General features: G+C 30.8%; 4 protein-coding genes across 5 annotated transcripts; 2 read left to right on the top strand and 2 right to left on the bottom strand.

Moving 5' to 3' along the window:
* Nucleotides 1-1,182: 1,182 nt before the first annotated feature.
* Nucleotides 1,183-3,697, bottom strand: LOC108778893 (uncharacterized). 2 transcript variants are annotated; one of them, XM_018546207.1, is made up of 5 exons: nucleotides 3,648-3,697; nucleotides 3,216-3,326; nucleotides 2,969-3,047; nucleotides 2,677-2,857; nucleotides 1,183-1,503 (listed from the first exon to the last, which is right to left on the bottom strand). In XM_018546207.1, exons 2-5 carry the CDS (start codon nucleotides 3,282-3,284, stop codon nucleotides 1,302-1,304), a joined length of 531 nt encoding a protein of 176 aa, XP_018401709.1. In that variant the 5' UTR covers nucleotides 3,285-3,326; nucleotides 3,648-3,697; the 3' UTR covers nucleotides 1,183-1,301. The 2 variants fall into 2 exon arrangements, with proteins under 2 accessions (XP_018401709.1, XP_018401708.1); XM_018546206.1 differs by lacking the exon at nucleotides 3,648-3,697 and adding an exon at nucleotides 3,437-3,483.
* Nucleotides 3,698-4,409: 712 nt separating this feature from the next.
* Nucleotides 4,410-7,956, top strand: LOC108778891 (dynein intermediate chain 2, ciliary). The gene is made up of 14 exons (XM_018546203.1): nucleotides 4,410-4,466; nucleotides 4,550-4,666; nucleotides 4,735-4,936; nucleotides 5,090-5,173; nucleotides 5,283-5,455; nucleotides 5,552-5,635; nucleotides 5,835-6,021; nucleotides 6,091-6,252; nucleotides 6,324-6,467; nucleotides 6,639-6,745; nucleotides 6,846-7,023; nucleotides 7,090-7,321; nucleotides 7,378-7,611; nucleotides 7,708-7,956. The coding sequence occupies exons 1-14, from the start codon at nucleotides 4,410-4,412 to the stop codon at nucleotides 7,883-7,885; spliced, it is 2,139 nt and encodes a 712-aa protein (XP_018401705.1). The 3' UTR covers nucleotides 7,886-7,956.
* Nucleotides 7,957-8,892: 936 nt separating this feature from the next.
* Nucleotides 8,893-11,737, bottom strand: LOC108778892 (fukutin-related protein). Its single transcript, XM_018546205.1, is given in 3 exon segments — nucleotides 8,893-9,787; nucleotides 10,690-10,947; nucleotides 11,039-11,737. Coding segments are annotated over 3 exon segments (1,494 nt in total). The 5' UTR covers nucleotides 11,504-11,737; the 3' UTR covers nucleotides 8,893-9,016.
* Nucleotides 11,738-13,274: 1,537 nt separating this feature from the next.
* On the top strand, nucleotides 13,275-16,509 carry LOC108778906 (N(G),N(G)-dimethylarginine dimethylaminohydrolase 1). Its single transcript, XM_018546229.1, has 5 exons — nucleotides 13,275-13,640; nucleotides 13,788-13,890; nucleotides 14,013-14,110; nucleotides 15,679-15,774; nucleotides 15,988-16,509. Exons 1-5 carry the CDS (start codon nucleotides 13,383-13,385, stop codon nucleotides 16,240-16,242), a joined length of 810 nt encoding a protein of 269 aa, XP_018401731.1. The 5' UTR covers nucleotides 13,275-13,382; the 3' UTR covers nucleotides 16,243-16,509.
* Nucleotides 16,510-17,738: the final 1,229 nt, after the last annotated feature.

Below are 17,738 nucleotides of genomic sequence, written 5' to 3'. Positions count from 1 at the left end.
TACTCCCATCTTGTTCAAAACAAGATTGGTTAAATATTGCTAACGAATTTGAAGAAAAGTGGAATTTTAATCACTGTATTGGAGCAATCGATGGGAAACATGTTCTTATTCAGGTATACATATACATATGTATGTGTATTTGTTTGTACATAAATGTATTTAAAAACCAAAGATAAGCAAAGGCATATAAGAGTCACATACAAAATTATAAACAGCAAATTCATAACATGATAATACCTTTACTATTCTTTCCTGATTATTAATTTGACTACGTCGAACAATTGTACTACCATCATCTATAAAATATTAATATTATATTAAAATATATAGTAAGTTTTTTAAAATGGAATAAGAAATTAATTTACCTAATACTGGATAAAAATATAAAGTATTTTCATCAACAATATAATTATTGTAACCTTCCAAACAAGAATGATCTTTTTAAATTTTCGACTTCACATATCTCTTCGCATATTCCGCAAGTGTGTACAATTCCATATTCCTTGAAAAAAATAAAAATATGGATAAAAAATATCATTTAATAAAGAACTTTTCAATTGCAAGTTTATCAGAAAATATAACCTATATAAGTTAAATTTTCTAATGGACTTACTACACTGTCTACTGTTGATTTTATTATCGTAATTAAAATATCTTTTAACTACAAACTAATAATGAAAATATTGTTTTACTTACATTTTCCATGTTTATCTTACTAAAAAACTACGTTAATTGCACGATGTTGCTTGACGCTAGAAGTTAGAAAAATCCAACTTCTTCTTTTTGACGCTAGCGTCAAAGTTATGTCACGTGACAACGCTTAACGCTGCTTTTCAGCGTCTCATGAATTAGCACCTTTACCGATGGCTAGTAAATGTTGAGAAATACCGTTTGAATAATATCCTTAACAATTGCTTCGGTCACGAAGAAGAAAGTGTTATCCCCAACAATTTGTTGCATTCATTGAACCGATTAATCCTTTTGCTTAAACGTGGCAATGTTATGTAGTCCTGCTTTTTCGCAAGATGGTTGATTCTTGAATATTGAATAATAATATCGATAAAAAAATCAATAGACAAATGTTTAATAAAATAATTTTAATAATTCAAGCACATTCTCTGCAAACATTTATGATTTAATATGATACAACAAATTGATTTCGTAACTTAAAATAAACTTGGCGGAAACATAACCACTTATCAAAAATGTAATATCTTAATATGCTTTCAATGACATACGTATACTTAAATAATAAGCAATTAGTTTGAATGAGATCAATTCTGTATGCAAACTATATTACGTTATAATATATGACAATGGCAAGCAAAACACCCAGTAGGTACATAAGTTCGTATGAAGGGACGTGGTGGTTGCGCTGGGTCTAGGTTTAAAGAGTCCTCGCTTTCGTCGCTTAATTCTCCAATGCTGAACGTATCTGTGAGATCTTGTTTGTGCTTTGAGGAATCCTTCGATTTCACCGGAAAGAGAGTCATTTCATCCTCACTAATTACACACCAAGTAGAATCCATTGATCACATACAAATATTTTTTTACAGATGTGATAAAATAATCGAGATATAAATTAATATCTTTAATTAGACGATATATTATGTAACATTAAAAATCAACTTTTAAACACAAGTAAGCAAAGAAGATCACATTTGATCAAAGCAGATGTGTTTGATCAAAGCAAATGTGTCAGTTATTTATCAGTCTTAAAACATAATCCTAAACTGAAGGTGAAGTAATATCAGAAATTAAATTAATAAGCAATTTAATAATACTGATACTAATCTTTAAAACACTATAAAGAATTTATTGCAATTACATTATCTGTTATCGTCGAAATCACTTACTCTTTATAAAGGGTTTTATAAAATGTTTATTGGCAATCTTGCTCCAATTTTTAAGATAATAACTACAGTGTATCACCACACTATAGAGATCACCACCTTTTTGCGTTCTTTTTTATTCATTGACTCTCAACATTTTATTTAATGAGATTATTACTGTTTTACTGCCGAGAATTTTCAATGACTAATAATTTGACTTGCAACATTATAATACAGGTGACATGAAGAATACTGAAAAAACCATATATTTTATAGATTTTTAATAGTTTTACAATTATAATGTCTTTTATGTACTGTAACATTGAGAATGTGTCGACGTCGAAATGTTTGTTATTATTATTATCTTTATTATGTTTTTAAATTAAAGTTTTTTATTTTATGACTGGCTCTTAGCCCTTCAATTTTTCTAATTTATTTTTATTGCAATTTATTCAAATTGGAAACTGTAAGATTCACATAAAAATATTATTAAACATTAAGATATGCTTTGAATAAATGTGACCTTCGCTCATCTGTATTGAACATTTCTCAATCAATTTTTACTTAACATTAAACCTTTAAATATAATACAATATAATGTGCCAATATTGTTTGACAATTCTTTAGACCCTGTGTATAATGGAGGAAATATTAGGAATTAGAAAAAAAACTATTGATTAGAAATAAAAAATGAAATATTAAGATTTTAACTTATAAGCAATCGTGTAATTGGTATATAGTATAGATTGAAATCTTAATATTTATTTCTGATCCTAATATTTACTCTATTGTGTGCAGGTCCTCACATTGTATGTATATGATTGTTTAATAGTTGTAATAGTACCTTTCACTTTCACTGTGCCAATATTCAACTAAAGGTAGGTGCTCTTTATTTTTACGTGGTATAGGCAATCTTTGTATTGATATCAATCCAGCAGAACTGCTTGCATTTTCATTGTCATGTTTTGGAAGTTTTATGTAATCTGAATTGCGTTGAATTCGTTTTGCCTGTTCAATGCGTATCTCTGCAGAACAATATTATTACGTACAACAAAGCAATACTAAATTATACTAATTATTGCAAAAGTAATGTTGAAATAAAAATGTTACAAAAAACTAAAAGCTTATTTTAATACCAAGTTTCTTTTGCAGCTGTTTCGTTGTATTGCGTTGAGTAACCTGTGTATTATTACTGCTACAACTACTATCACTACCCTACAAAAGATTAAGACCTTTTTATACCATTCAATAATTTTTTTCATCTTGTTAAATCATTATTTATATATAATAATTATATATGACAATAATAGTCTCATATATTACTCTATCAGGAAAGTCTAATAATAAGTATCTGTCAATATGTTTATTAAAATAGGTATTTACCAAGAAGAGTCTTTCGTCCTCAACGTGATTAACAGCTTTGGGATCACTATCAATACCGCTATCTTCCATGATTAAATACGTTTAGAAATATAGAAACTTCTTTTAATTCATCTGAAACAAAAAGAAACATCTGCATTATTTTATTTTGCCATACTAAAGCTGATCAAATGTAAAAAAATCAATAAAAAACTGAAAGGTCATAAATATAAAACACATATTACGATTAACAACACCACTGTAATTAACAAATGCTGATATTCAGTCAAATGATAAAGAGGTTGAATACATATGTCTGATATGTCATACTGCTTTTATGTATCATTTTGAGATTTTCAAAACTTAACAACATAATATGTTACTCTTAGTCACTTCTCGTTATGAGAATTGTATAAACTAATATTTTATAAAAATTCTAACAAATAATATTCGCACATTCTATACAATAATCATCCTACAACTTGTTGGAGTGCTCATATTACGTGGTATAGTCCATTATTGATTTTCTCTGTAGGATAACCCCAACGAGAAAAGCATGCTTGTTCTGGTCGCGACAGAAAAAAACTAGTATGACTGTATAATTCATACGAATTGAATTATGCTAGTTATGTTTGACAATCACATGACATGTTGTTACATGTATGAATTTTGTACATACACATGTATTAAATCCAGAACTGCATCTAAAACTATATAAAATTTCTATATTAAATATAAAAATGTAAAATAAAGTTGTAAATTTACTGTCAAGTGAAAAAAGATTCGATATCTGAAGATTATAGAAATATTTTTTTATTTCAAATTAAAATCATATATAGATTAGATTGACAATACTATCAAAGGTTGGCGTTTCCTAGGAAACTGTAACAGACTTCTCAATGTTGAATAATATATGAGAAAAAGGTGTTTAGGATTTTTATCTATTATATGTCTTTATATATTTTATCACAATTGTATTACAAATCATTAAAAAATAATATTCTTGATTTATAAAATACATTTTGATAAGAACAAGCAGTGCTCAGCAGAATAAAGTTTGCCTCCTCATCATTAGTAAATCACACTGTATATTAAAGAGAGAACATACAACTAAATACAATATTCATATTTGTAACGAAATACGAAGAAAAAGGTAATTCAGTTTTAACTGATCAATTGCCAGATTGCTTCGATATATTTTTAAATACAAAGGAAACAATGGCACCGACAATACCTAAAAAGATAATCTCGAAAGTGTCAGAGACAAGTAAAGAGGTACATATTTATCATTATAACATAATAAGTAAAAAAAAGTAACTCGTCATATTTAAGAAAATTAAAAAATCAAAATTTTACAGCATTTATCTTTAGCGAAGAGTTACATGTCGCGACAAGATTTAGGTGCTGGTGATATGGATTGGATGCGAGGAAAGGTTTTGTTGAGACCAGATGATCAACTGCAGTTAACAGAAACAGTACGTCTAATGTCTCTCTTAATTTTGCTGTTAAATAGTTTAGCTGTACCTAATTTTTATTATCTCAGGAATTACAAGAGGAATTTGCTAAAGTGCTAACTATACATAATACCAGGGTACCAGATTCCTTAGTTGAATGGTCATGGAAATTACGTCAATTTGTAAGATTACCTCCTCCGCCACATTTAGTAACTCTTCTGAATGTAACTGGCACTGTACTACACAAAGACTCTGAAGAAGCCAAAGTGCAATTGGCAGGAGGAACTCTTGGTGAAGTCTTTTTATTTATTGTAATAATTAAATATTAAATGAAATATATAATTATAAAAACATATATATATATATATATAAACTTAATAGAATAGTTTAGATTCTCATATATAAAATAATTATGTATTCATACAATTGTAATTTCACATGTAGTTGAGAATCAGGAGGAGACAACAGATGAAAAATTGAAGCGCGATGAAGCGGAAGAAGAAACAGAATATGAAGAAGATGAAGAAGGTAGGTATAGAAAACATTGATAATTACATAAAACTTAACACATCACACATTTGATATTTTCGTATATTTTTTTAAATAAAAACATAAATTGCATATTCCATAAGAATAGTAGAAGAAATAGATAAAACGGTGGAAGCGCTAGCTGAGGCCGAACGTGAACATGAATTAGAAGCTGAGCCGGAACCTGAGGAAGATGAAATAGAAAAGATAAAGCCCAAGAAAATACCTAATCAATTCAACTTTTGTGAGAGAGCAGCGTTGACATATGATAATCCTATGAGGGCATGTATATTATGATCTTTTCTATGTATTAAATATATTTAAATTTTATAAACTCTTGCTCTTAGATATAGAAAGTAAATCAAATAAACCTTGCAGGATATGAGTACACAAACTATACCTCCGCCCACTGCAACTTTCAATGCCAATGTTTTCCAGTGGACTATCTTTGATGAATATCAGGTATAAACGATCCTTTCAATTAATTATAAATAAATTTAATAAATTATTTCCGACACAAGATTATGAATGCTTCATTTGATATTACATTCAGCACGTTATTATACAGAATAAAATTTGTATAAATAGACATAACATTTTTATTTGAGAAATATTATACACACACACCCAGAAGTCTCCACTTTCTTTATTTTGTCGACAGGAAGATTATGCTCAACAACAACGTGAAAAGGAAAAAGAGAAAAAAGCTCCTTTGACACAACCAAAGAAAGAAGACGTGAAGAAAAAAGCCCAACTGGAATCTTCAGCAATGACAAACAGAATGTTACAAGCTGCAAAAACGTTAGAGCGAATGGTGAACCAAAACATTTTTGACGATATATCACAAGGTAGACTTTTTAGTTTTTTTTCGATGAAATCTTAATCTCAAGTATACATATTTCCTTAATTGTTGTTAGATTATAGATATTGGGATGATCCTAGCGATGAATTCAAGGAAGGCGAAGGCTCCTTATTACCTCTATGGAAATTTTCTTACGAAAAAACTAAGAAACATGATGTTACAGATATGTGCTTTAATAGTAGATATTACGATCTCTTTGCAGTCGCTTTTGGATCACGTTAGTAGAATATGCATTTAATTTTTATAATATTTAGGTTACAAATAAGAACTATAATGTATGTATTTTAGTATCATTTAATAGTCCAATAACAAATGGCACAGTCTGCTTATTTAGCTTGAAGAATCCATCATATCCAGAATGGATTTGTCCGACAGAATCTCCTGTGATGTGCCTAGACTTTAATGCTCAACATCCTCATCTTTTAGTTATTGGTGTGTAATAACATCATTCCAAATATTTAATTGCATTATAAAGATAAGTTATTTAAAGGTATAAATTTTGAAAATGAAAATTTTAATAAAATATTTACATTAGTTCGTAGTCTAGTTTCTAAAGTAATTATGATGTCATTATTATATGCTAACATTAATTTATTAACTAAGGTACCATGGACGGAGCAGTGGCAATTTATAATGTAATGTTACCACCATCCACACCGCAATACAAAAGCAACGACGTCGTACAGAAGCATGGAGGGTTAGTATGGGAGGTCTGTTGAATATTTTAACTCTAATACTTTATAATAAAACTGAAAATTTCATGAGAAAAAACTTTCAACAAAAATTAAAAAATATATGTACTGATTGCAGATTCGTTGGGCCCCTGATACAGAGGAAGGAAACCTGGCGTTCTTTAGCGTTAGTATCGACGGTAAAATAAATCACTGGGTATTAAATCAAAACGATCTCGGTCTCACCACTATTATGACGCTATTCCTGGACCAACCACCTATACCGGGACCAGATGGCACGATGATTACACTGAAAGGTAATAATAAAAGGAAATCAGAAGTCATTACGTCTCGTAATAATTATGTAAACCGTTTAAATCCAGGATGCGGAACGTGCATCGCATTTCATCCTGCCGATCAGAATGTTTTCCTGGTGGGTACGGAGGAGGGTGCCATGTACAAATGCAATACAGCGTATAGTAGCATTTACATGAGGACGTATCACGAAGCACACACTATGCCGGTGTATCGAATAGTATTCAACAAGTACAATTCCAGCATTTTTGCCAGCTGTTCAGGCGATTGGCGAATAAAAATCTGGGAAGATGAGAGACCGTAAGTTACATCTTTATAATTACACCAATTTTATTATATTGATACTTTGTACGCAGAGAACCTTTATTCATGTTCGATCTGGGTGTTCCAATTGGAGACGTTCAATGGGCACCGTATAGCTCTACGGTATTAGCTTGCGTATCAAACGATGGCAAAGTTACAGTGTTTGATTTGAATGTTAACAAATACAGACCAATCTGCAATCAGCAAGTCGTCAATAAACGAAAAAACAAATTGACCCGATTAGCTTTTAATAATGTTTTGCCGTTTATAATAGTTGGCGATAATAAGTGAGTATTATCTATTTAATTAAACGATGTATAGAGTCTTAAAAATATATTTTATATAACACTTGTAATTCGTTTACTCAATATCTAATTTTGCAGAGGTACCGTGAATACACTGAAACTATCTCCAAATTTACGGATAAAGGTGAAACCAACAAAGAAGCAACTGCATTTGTCACATACGGAATTAGAATCTATGAAATTAGAAAAATTACTCAGCTTTGTGCGAGAGCCGCCAGTACTAACTCCACCTAAAGACGTAAGAACAATTACTTAAAATTGAACGAGTAAGAACACGGATTTCGACCTTTTATGAACAACAGTGCTTTATTCATAATTGCTATAACAGACGGATACATATACATCTCTATATTTTTACAAATAAATTGGCATTATAATTATGCAATAGAGAGATCAAATAGTTCTACGAAGTAGTTATGTACTGAACTCTTATTCCCGAAAAAAGATCATTGTAAATAGAATAATTCAACACCTCGTCGCTTGATACAATGAAACTAAATAAAATAATTTTAATTTAAATTATTCGGATAAAATATTGTAGTGTCTTTTAGTTTTTGAACATGACCGGAGACACTACCGCGTCTCCTGATTGTGTAACTTTTTAAATTTGATAAATGCAATAAACATTTATTTTTAAATGCTTTCTCCCATTCTATTTAAAAAATTATAATTGTAGAACTTAAACAATCAAATTCCTACTATACGTATAAATATTTATGAAATATTTTTCACGTTTTATAGTTCAAGATACATTATTAAATGCCTCTATTTCATAAATAAAATATTTTAAAAATATTGTGAGATCAGATCTGTGTTTTTTTTAATATATATTTTTAATATTAAATATTTAATATTATATAAATCTCTATAATAGAATACAATCCAGAATACTATAATATCCATTAATAAATAATAATAAATTTAGAAAAAGCTAGTACAATAAAAATGTATTTATACAACATTTATATCTGCAAATCGAGTTAAAAATACTGAATTTATTTGGCACAATATATTATCAGATCAATTCATGCAAGAAGGAAGTTCATGATTTTTATTATTCCAAGCTGAGTTGGTCAAAGATATAAAGATAACAACAATTATTTGTCATCATTTCTTATTAAAGTAAGATTTGAATAAGACAAATAAAAATGTTTACAAGTCTTCACCGTAGACGAAAGACATTGTCAAGTTGTAATTTTTATTTAAATATTAACGTTTTCATGCATAGATAATTCCTAATATCGTTAGATACGTAATGTTTCGATACAATTATCAATTCGATAGCGATAAATGTGGCTTAATTCTTGAAGTACCGATTTCTATAAAATCAAGTAACAATACGTCGTACTCTACCGCAAATAATCTTGTACAATTAACCAGAAATTGACTAATCAAAGATAAATTTACCCGGTAATTCTGGATTCTCTATCACCCCCTTAAAGTATTTAAGTTCTAGGAAGTCTCTAATATTATTTGGACATGGCACTTGTCTACCGGCAAACTCGATGCTCGACATCGGATGAAGAAAGTGCTCTGGAAAGTCTTGATTCTTCAGGAACCATGCGTCCTTCGTCATGGATCCGTTGCGTGTGTAAAACGGCAGCAGATTCACATGCAAACGGTTGATCTTGGAGTACTGTACCTTGAAGAATTCGCCCTCCGTTGCCTTCTCCCAAATGAAACCGTCATCATCAACGACTGGCTTGCTTTTGGCTCTAATCAGCCACGGCGATCTTGTTAAATCATCTCGATTCAATCCGATTTGTACCTCATGATCCCATGGTAGAATATCACCGTGCCTCATCGCTCCCAACAATGATTGACCCTCCAACCAGAATCGTATGCCGACCTCCTCCAGCTTGTCGATAACGTGATAGGTGACTTTTCTCAATCCGGCCAGACAGCAAGGCGGTGTGTATCGATGTTGATAGAGATACGATGGCACACCATTTATTACTGAGCCAAAACATCTTGGAGTTTCCCGCGAACAACCATACCACTCTACGAAGCCGGAAGCCCTCGTAAGTTTCTTTATCCCCAATTTCTCGAACATTAATCGCTCACGCGTACGATATAGCTGTTGCACTTTGGACTGTGCCTGTTGGTTTCTATACAACGGTTTTCCCTCGTTGAACTGATACTTTTTCAATATATGTACCTAACAACAAATATATATTAGGAAATATTATACTATTATGTATATTATACAAAAAAAATATAAATATTGATTAATAAAAAACATTTATTTTAAGATAAATTTGAATTTTTTCTCAACATAGAGAAAACAAATAAAAGAAATATTAGTAATTTTTAAAGGAAATGCAATAATAAATAAAAAATACTTACCAAATTAAAATATTTAAAAGTAAAACATTGAATACAAAGAACCTTGCACTAATTAGATAAAAAATTGAATTCACAAAATTAATTTTTATATATAATGTAGTTTATAATGTGATAAAGATGTCGTATAAAGCTCAATAATAATTAGTTTTTTACTATGGTGTATCAAAGAACTCTCTCTGTGTGTGCGTGTGCGTGCGAATACAAGTTTTACACCTTTGATAAAATAGTTTAAAAATTATCTATTATTCTATTGAGCTTTGTACCTATGACATTTTTTATTCACCACATTATAAGCTAAAGTATATCTATGAAAATTAATCTATTTTATATAAAGCTTTTCTATATAATTAAAAGTGTAATTATATAGTAGTAAATTAAATTGTGGTTACATGTTATATGAATATTAACTCATTTCACCAGGATCCAATTGTCTATTGTATATAATTAATATAGGATCCTTTATACAACACACACTCTCACAAGAACACAAAATTGAAGATAAAATATTCACAAACTAATCACAAAATCCTTGTATGATATAATATCTGCATTTCATATTTAACTATGTAAATCCAATTAGATATAAATAGTCAAACCACATCAATATGTCACACAGAAACAGATTAATGAACTTATTACTCAATAAATTACATTCAAAAAAAATAAAATAAGAAAGCAATACATAATTATCTTAAATTATACAAAATGGAGTACCTTTTCACCAATAGCTGTTGTCTGAATGTACAACGCATCTGTAAAAGGCAGCAGGAATGGATTTTACAATTTTCTTAAAATCTTTGCCTCAAGCATAGTTACATGTTTGCCCATTACACTATCACATTCTGTTCCCATAACTCGTGTTATCTTTAAACTCCATTCTCTCACTTTTAAATCTAATTCGAGACAATGTAAAACTATCTTTCCCACTGGTACAATAACAATTCCCAAATTTGACACTTGTGCGACAGTTTCCTACAAGACATACATTAAAGAGAATAACAAATTATATGCTGTTGCAAGAAAACAGTAATAGTTTCTAAATATCACAACAAAGAATATTTACCTGCATAATTTGCTTAGTCGATAATCTTGTTGTATCAGGTAAGAATAGGACAAACTTAGTACGTATATAGAAGAGTGGATTCCTCTCTTCAGAGGACTTATTGAACTCAGGCTGTAAGCTAATCAGTTTAACGTTCCTCATACTCTCATTGGCAAAGTCCAGCTCCAATGGTGGATAGGGCAATTCATCGCAGATTATCAAGACGGGTATCTCTGGGAAGGAATTCAAAACTGACTCCACCATGGATGCCACATCGTTTTCGAAGTTCTCGAACTGCCTGATGACAATGGTGACCAGATGACCTAGGCACCGTTGGTGCTTCTGTGAGTGCTCGTTCATCGTGACGCTCGGCGTCAGCAAGCTCAGAGTGTTTTGCTCCATGGATAGCCGCCATATCCTATGCCAGACGATGAGATTTCCTAACAGCGCGAGGATCAGAAGCGCTCTGACAAATTTCAGGCGCATTATTGTGGCATGCGATACAGTCCCATCTTACATCTTATAATATATTACACACGAATAGCGCGTGTCCTCACAGCATCCCAGTGTCGAGCTTCGCCATCGAGTTCCAACGTCAAGTTTTTGACAAAATTTGAAAATGTTTTTGTCATGTTGAATCCTGGAATGACGACCAATAGTAGTCTTCACATACGAATCATCTCGATGAGTTGTCGCTTTTATAAAATTAACAAATATATATGACTAAAAGCTTCATTATTCAATAAAGACACTCACGAAGTTGTTGCGTCAACTTTTTAGGTTGGATATGTCAGCTTTGATTATTCAGCTGGTCCAGAGTTGCCAGATATGTGATACGTGAAATCGCACACCGAGCGCGCTCAAGTCGCCCAAAATCGCAAAATAATGTATCAATTTACTAAATAAAAAAAAAGGGAAGCATACATACATACAAAATAATGTAGAATACATATAATGCAAATTTTGTTATACGTAAATTTCCTTATTCATTTAAATATTATCTCTTATAAGACGGTTATATGAGAACTCAACCAATGAAAAATCCTTATTTATTATTATTATTCTAAATCACAATAAATAATTTCCAGACTAGTCAAGATGTTCTTTAAAATAGCTATTAGTAAAAAAAAGAAATATTTGGCACAATAATTGCACTTACATTTTTTTAACAAATGACAAATCGACCTAAGTCCTACAAAATGTTAAAAAATGAATATGCAATAAGTTCATCTTCTGTTGGAAAAATTTCCAATTTCGTCCGGATGCACTCAGATATTGTATTCTTGTGGCGTCACATGGAGCATGGAGCGAAAATAATAACGGAATGGAACAGTGAGACTAATCAGAACCAATCAAAACTCTGCAATCATTTTGCTTTCTTTTCTGTGATTGTGATCGATGGTCTCACTGTTCTGCTCCGGTGTAATTTCTATTCTATAAGATGCAAAATTGGCTGCGTTCAGCAGAGAAAGCAGCTTTGCAATTGTTGTAAAATTCTTTAATATGATTGGTCTTGCCCTTATTTCCCTATTACATCTAAATGTATAAGCCAATCATATTCAAGAATTTTACAACAGTTGCAAAGCTGCTTTTTCTGCTGAACGTAGCCATTGCTTTTTCTGCTAAACGCAGTTGCTGGATTCACACTGCATCCGATTTTCGTCGTACGACGACTCTGCAACCAATCAGGAAACAAATTTTTGCTTCGTATTGATGATACGACTTTTCTGATTGTAAAGTCATCGTACGATGAAAATCGGATGCAATGTGAATCCAGCAAGTGTGAATGTGAATTGTCTGATGCTGGATTCAGAAAAGAGCGCTACTAGAGCGCTCGCTGTTATTGGTATATTCTTCCAGATTTAAAATTCTGATTGCATGATTCTAGAAGAATACACCAATAACAGCGAGCGCTCTCGTAGCGCTCTTTTCTGCTGAATGCGCCCACTACATCCGATTTTCATCGTACGATGACTCTGCAACCAATCAGAAAACAAAATTTTGCTTCGTATGGCCGATATTTCATGTGTCGTACGACAAGGCTTTTCAAGCCTGTTTATTGGCTGTAAAACAGAGAGATTCTCGGATCTCTCTGTCCTATAGCCAATCAACGTGCTTGAAAAGCCTTGTCTTACGACACATGAAATATCGGCCTATTGATGTTACGATTTTTCTGATTGGTTGCAGAGTCGTCGTACGACGAAAATCGGATGCAGTGTGAATCCAGCATGAGGTTTTATTACATCATGGCCGACCTGTCATCCGTCATTTCGCGTTAACGTCAAATCTAGTTAAATCTTTGACCGTGCGATATATAGGTTTACGTGTTTTTGCTCGTCGGCGAGATAAACGGAAACCATTGAGCATGCCTCTGCATCGGTACACGCACGCAATCCTCTGTAGGATTCCATTATCGCTACGTACACGGGGTGAGGTAACTTTGGACGAAGCTAGGACGCAGCACCTGGCCTTGGCGCAGCTTCTCCGCGAGCTCGACATCGACGTCGTCGAGATGCCACCCGACGAGAATTCGCCGCTTTGCGTCTTCGTCGAAGACATCGCCGTTGTTTGCAACGGTATCGCCCTAATCGCCCATCCAAGCGAACCATCTCGCCTCAAAGAGGTACACAATCTAGATTTTGTCAAAATTCATTTGTATTGATAGATCGAGTTAGAATAGATATCAATAACGATTTAATGTGTATGAATCAAGTTTCAAACTTAATTTCTTCATTGCTTGTTTTTAAATTGTTCTTTTGTATATTTTCAGCTCGATACCATCAGAGCTGTGTTGAAAAAAGAGCTAGAGATACCATTGATAGAAATAAGCGACAAAAATGCCCGCTTAGACGGCGGAGACGTGCTTTTTACTGGTAAATTTTAATCGGTGCATTTAATATTTTTGATATCTCACTACTTGTGTTTTTAAATGTAAATAAATGCCAGAAGCATTATACATTTTTACATTTACTAATGCAAAAATATTTCGTCACAGGTAGAGAATTCTTTGTTGGACTGTCTCATTTTACAAATGAAGCAGGAGCACGAGCAGTTGCTGCAGCATTTCCAGAATATCCATGTGTACCCATCAAGGTAAGTAATCTTGTGGATTAACATATCTATAGCATCTAATATTTTTAGAAATTATTAACATCTCCTTTTAAACATAATTCACAAATTTTTCATTACATACTAATGTATATCGCATGTCTCATTAAATTCAACATTTGATATTAAAGTCATAAAGACGATTAGTATGGATGATTTTGTGCTATGCACAAGAATAATTTTAAACCTTAAATATGTGCTTTTAAAATGAAAATGATATATATTTTTTTTTTTGTCTAATGTGTGTTCTTTATACTTATGATTTTTATCTTAACTATTTACAATTTATTAAAGATTAGTAATATTTTATTAGATATGACTTTATAATTTTTGTGTCTATTTCTGAAAGCATTTTATATCTTATATCTTAACTATATATGACAATATTTCATTATTATTAGAAACTACTTCAAAAATTAATTTAATACTGAAATGTAATATATTTACTGTTAACTTTTGTGATTGCTTTTCAATACTGATTTTATTCTTGAAATATAGATCCAATTTAAAATAAAACCTCTATGTAATAGATGCATGTTTCAGTCTGTTAGTGACAATGAAAGTTTTGTATCTATTCACAGCACACATTGTATATTTATAAAAGGTATATGTACCTTGTGGATTTGCGTCAAACTTCAACAGAATATCATGCTCACTCACCTTATTTTTCTAATGTTCATTTAAGGTGGGTGATGGTGGCGAAGAGGTGATAGTGGAGAATCTTACCTCAGCCCCTCTTCAGGTTTGGGTGCACTAAACTGACCCTTTTAATATGTCATTAAAGAAAAATTTAATTAAAAAAAAAAGAAAAGAAATAAAAATGAATATCTTCACAAATTAGAAATGCAAACTTGCACGATTTTGAGAAACTTTTTTTCTTATGTAATAATTTGAGAATTTTACAAACTGCTTTTTTGGAATTGTGATAAGTTACACAAGTTCCAGCTTGACACTTGAACCGTGCACTTGAACAATACCACGAATCTTATTCACTCACCTTAGCATGCATATGATTTAGCACTTAACTTTAAGCGAAATATTTAAAGGCGTTACTCATTTTGTTCACAAATTATCGTTGCATAAATATATATTATGTATATTATAAACTCATTGTGTATATGCACTTTTCAGATAACATATATATTTATGTTTTACTGTTTACATTACAAAACACTGTGCACAATTTATCGATATATTAAAAACTATTATGGATACCATAATAATAAATTAAGATTATAATAAATGTTTTAATATAAATGTTTTAAAAATACATAAAAGTTCTTTTAAAAATTAATATATTGTATAAAAATATATGAATTAAAAAGAAAAAGAAAAGAAATTATTTTATTGAATAAAATAGTTTATAGTTTTTGTGAATTAAATTTAATGCAATAATAATTTTCTTAGTTTATTCAAGTGATGTAATAGAGAATTAAAAACATGATATACAAAATGTAATGATAAAATGAGTACACATTGATTATATAGTGCATTGCAATATTTATTTATTTTCTGTATTTCTTAAGATAGTAACTTAATATCTTTCTGCTTAGGTGGCTGAATCCAAACGTTTAAAATCATTGGTTACAATGGCTGGACCAGATGTTATATGTGTAGGGGCTGGAAAAGAATCTCAAGAAGTTCTCAAGGTTGGTCTTAATTTAAACTAAATACAAATCATTTTAAGAAAGATACTGTTCCAAAATTCCATCATTTACACTAAACTTGCTTTCACTCAGACTTGCTATATGACAGATGAATACTGCTACTGTTTTTATGGAATTAAGTCTTTTTTTTTTAATTAATGATTTATAATAATTACAGAAAAGTTTCGATTTTTACTTCTCTGATTTATTATGTAGAGAATCGAGCGAGAAGCAACATACAGTTACCAAACATTGACTGTGCCCGAGGATGTAGCCGCCAATGTGCTCTACGTGAATGGCACTCTTATTCATCGGTCGGAAGACGAAATTCCACAATCAAGTAAGGTGTTTGCTGAGAAGGTGGAGTTCTCGACTAGATCGTTGCGTTTGTCTGAATTGGCGAAAGTTAGCTCAGGTTTGTCCTCCTGTTGCTTATTGGTGCGCAGACCGCGACATATCCGTAGCATTTAAAGAAAAATAAGATCTTGAATAAGATTGTGAAAGGAGAATAAGATCTATCTTGCGATGTAATCGCAATCTACGCCACCAGTGCTATCCGCGAAACGTAAAATCGAATTTTCTTCTATCAAATCTGTGGAAAAATACGATACAATTCATGACAATGATAATTTATCATCTCGATATTTTGATAGTATTTTTTTTAAATTAATTTTTAAAATTTTATTTTATATTTTGCAAGAGAAAGATTCAGTATTTGAAGAGATTAATATATATAAACACACACATGTATAATATATATAATTTTTATATATATTTAGAGAGTAGAAAAGTAATATATTCAAATTTGGTATTAATTATTTATGTTTATGCTTTTTGCAAAGATAATCTTTCTATTCTTGTCATTTATTTTAATTTTTCGTTTTTTACACATGTGACTTTATTTCTAGTTGCAGCTATAGATTTTTTACTATAATAAGTAAGTATATTTATGCGTATTTTTGTTTTATTTATCGCTTATTTTGTGCATTTTTTCCTACGATATCCCAAAAAATATATTATAGAATAAAGCTACATCATTTACATCTTGTAGTTCTCAACGGGATTAATCTTTATAAAGCACGTAACACAATATGGCACAAATCTGATTTTATATATACACTATATGCATATAGAGGGGTTGGAATATTGACTTTTATTACGATATAGAATTGAATCAAAATTAACTTATAATTCAAATTATAATTAAGACTACACCCCAACGTCTACATATACACGCAACGATAAATTATTTGTAATCTGCAAGGCTTATGCAATCAGGAAGAATGTGATCGTACACTATCAGTATTCTAACTCCTGCAACGCATTCGCAACTAGTCTGAAACGTGTTCACATCGAAGCATTCAAATAAATATCTCTCTATCACCTATAATGTATCGCAAAGTTATCGATAATGTAAAAGCACTGATAGTTGTTATATTCTAACGAAGTTACGTAATTAAAAGTTTAAACAGAAATCGATATAAAATTTCTGTGTGAAACTTATATGAGACATATATATGAGACATTATGCTATATACTTGAAACATTGCAATACGTCTGATAGTATCGCAGTGATAAAGAATATGAAATAGAATTGCGATATACTTTGACACTATCGGTGTCGTTGTGACAATTTAGCATTTTGTACTACCGTAATGTTTAAGTAATCCTACAGTATATACGTCTGCTTTTACAATTTTTGTATGAATTCACTCTATTTTATAAGCATTAACATTTATTTTTTACATTATTTTCATGATGAAACTTGATGCTTTTGTAAACACTATAAATATTATAAGACAAAAATAAGCAGCTTTTAATACAATTAGTTGTGCAGTATTTACAGAATTTATTATAATTGTGTTTTGTATTCAAAGATTGTCAAGAGCTTATAAGTTCGCATATATATATATATATATATATCATATATACAATATATGTATATATAGAAATATAAAAGTTTTTAG

This window comes from Cyphomyrmex costatus, unplaced genomic scaffold (genome assembly GCF_001594065.2).
Source record: "Cyphomyrmex costatus isolate MS0001 unplaced genomic scaffold, Ccosl1.0 scaffold526, whole genome shotgun sequence".
Classification (NCBI taxonomy): domain Eukaryota; kingdom Metazoa; phylum Arthropoda; class Insecta; order Hymenoptera; family Formicidae; genus Cyphomyrmex; species Cyphomyrmex costatus.
Note: the sequence above shows the minus strand (reverse complement) of the source record. Positions and strands in the feature narration are given on the sequence as shown.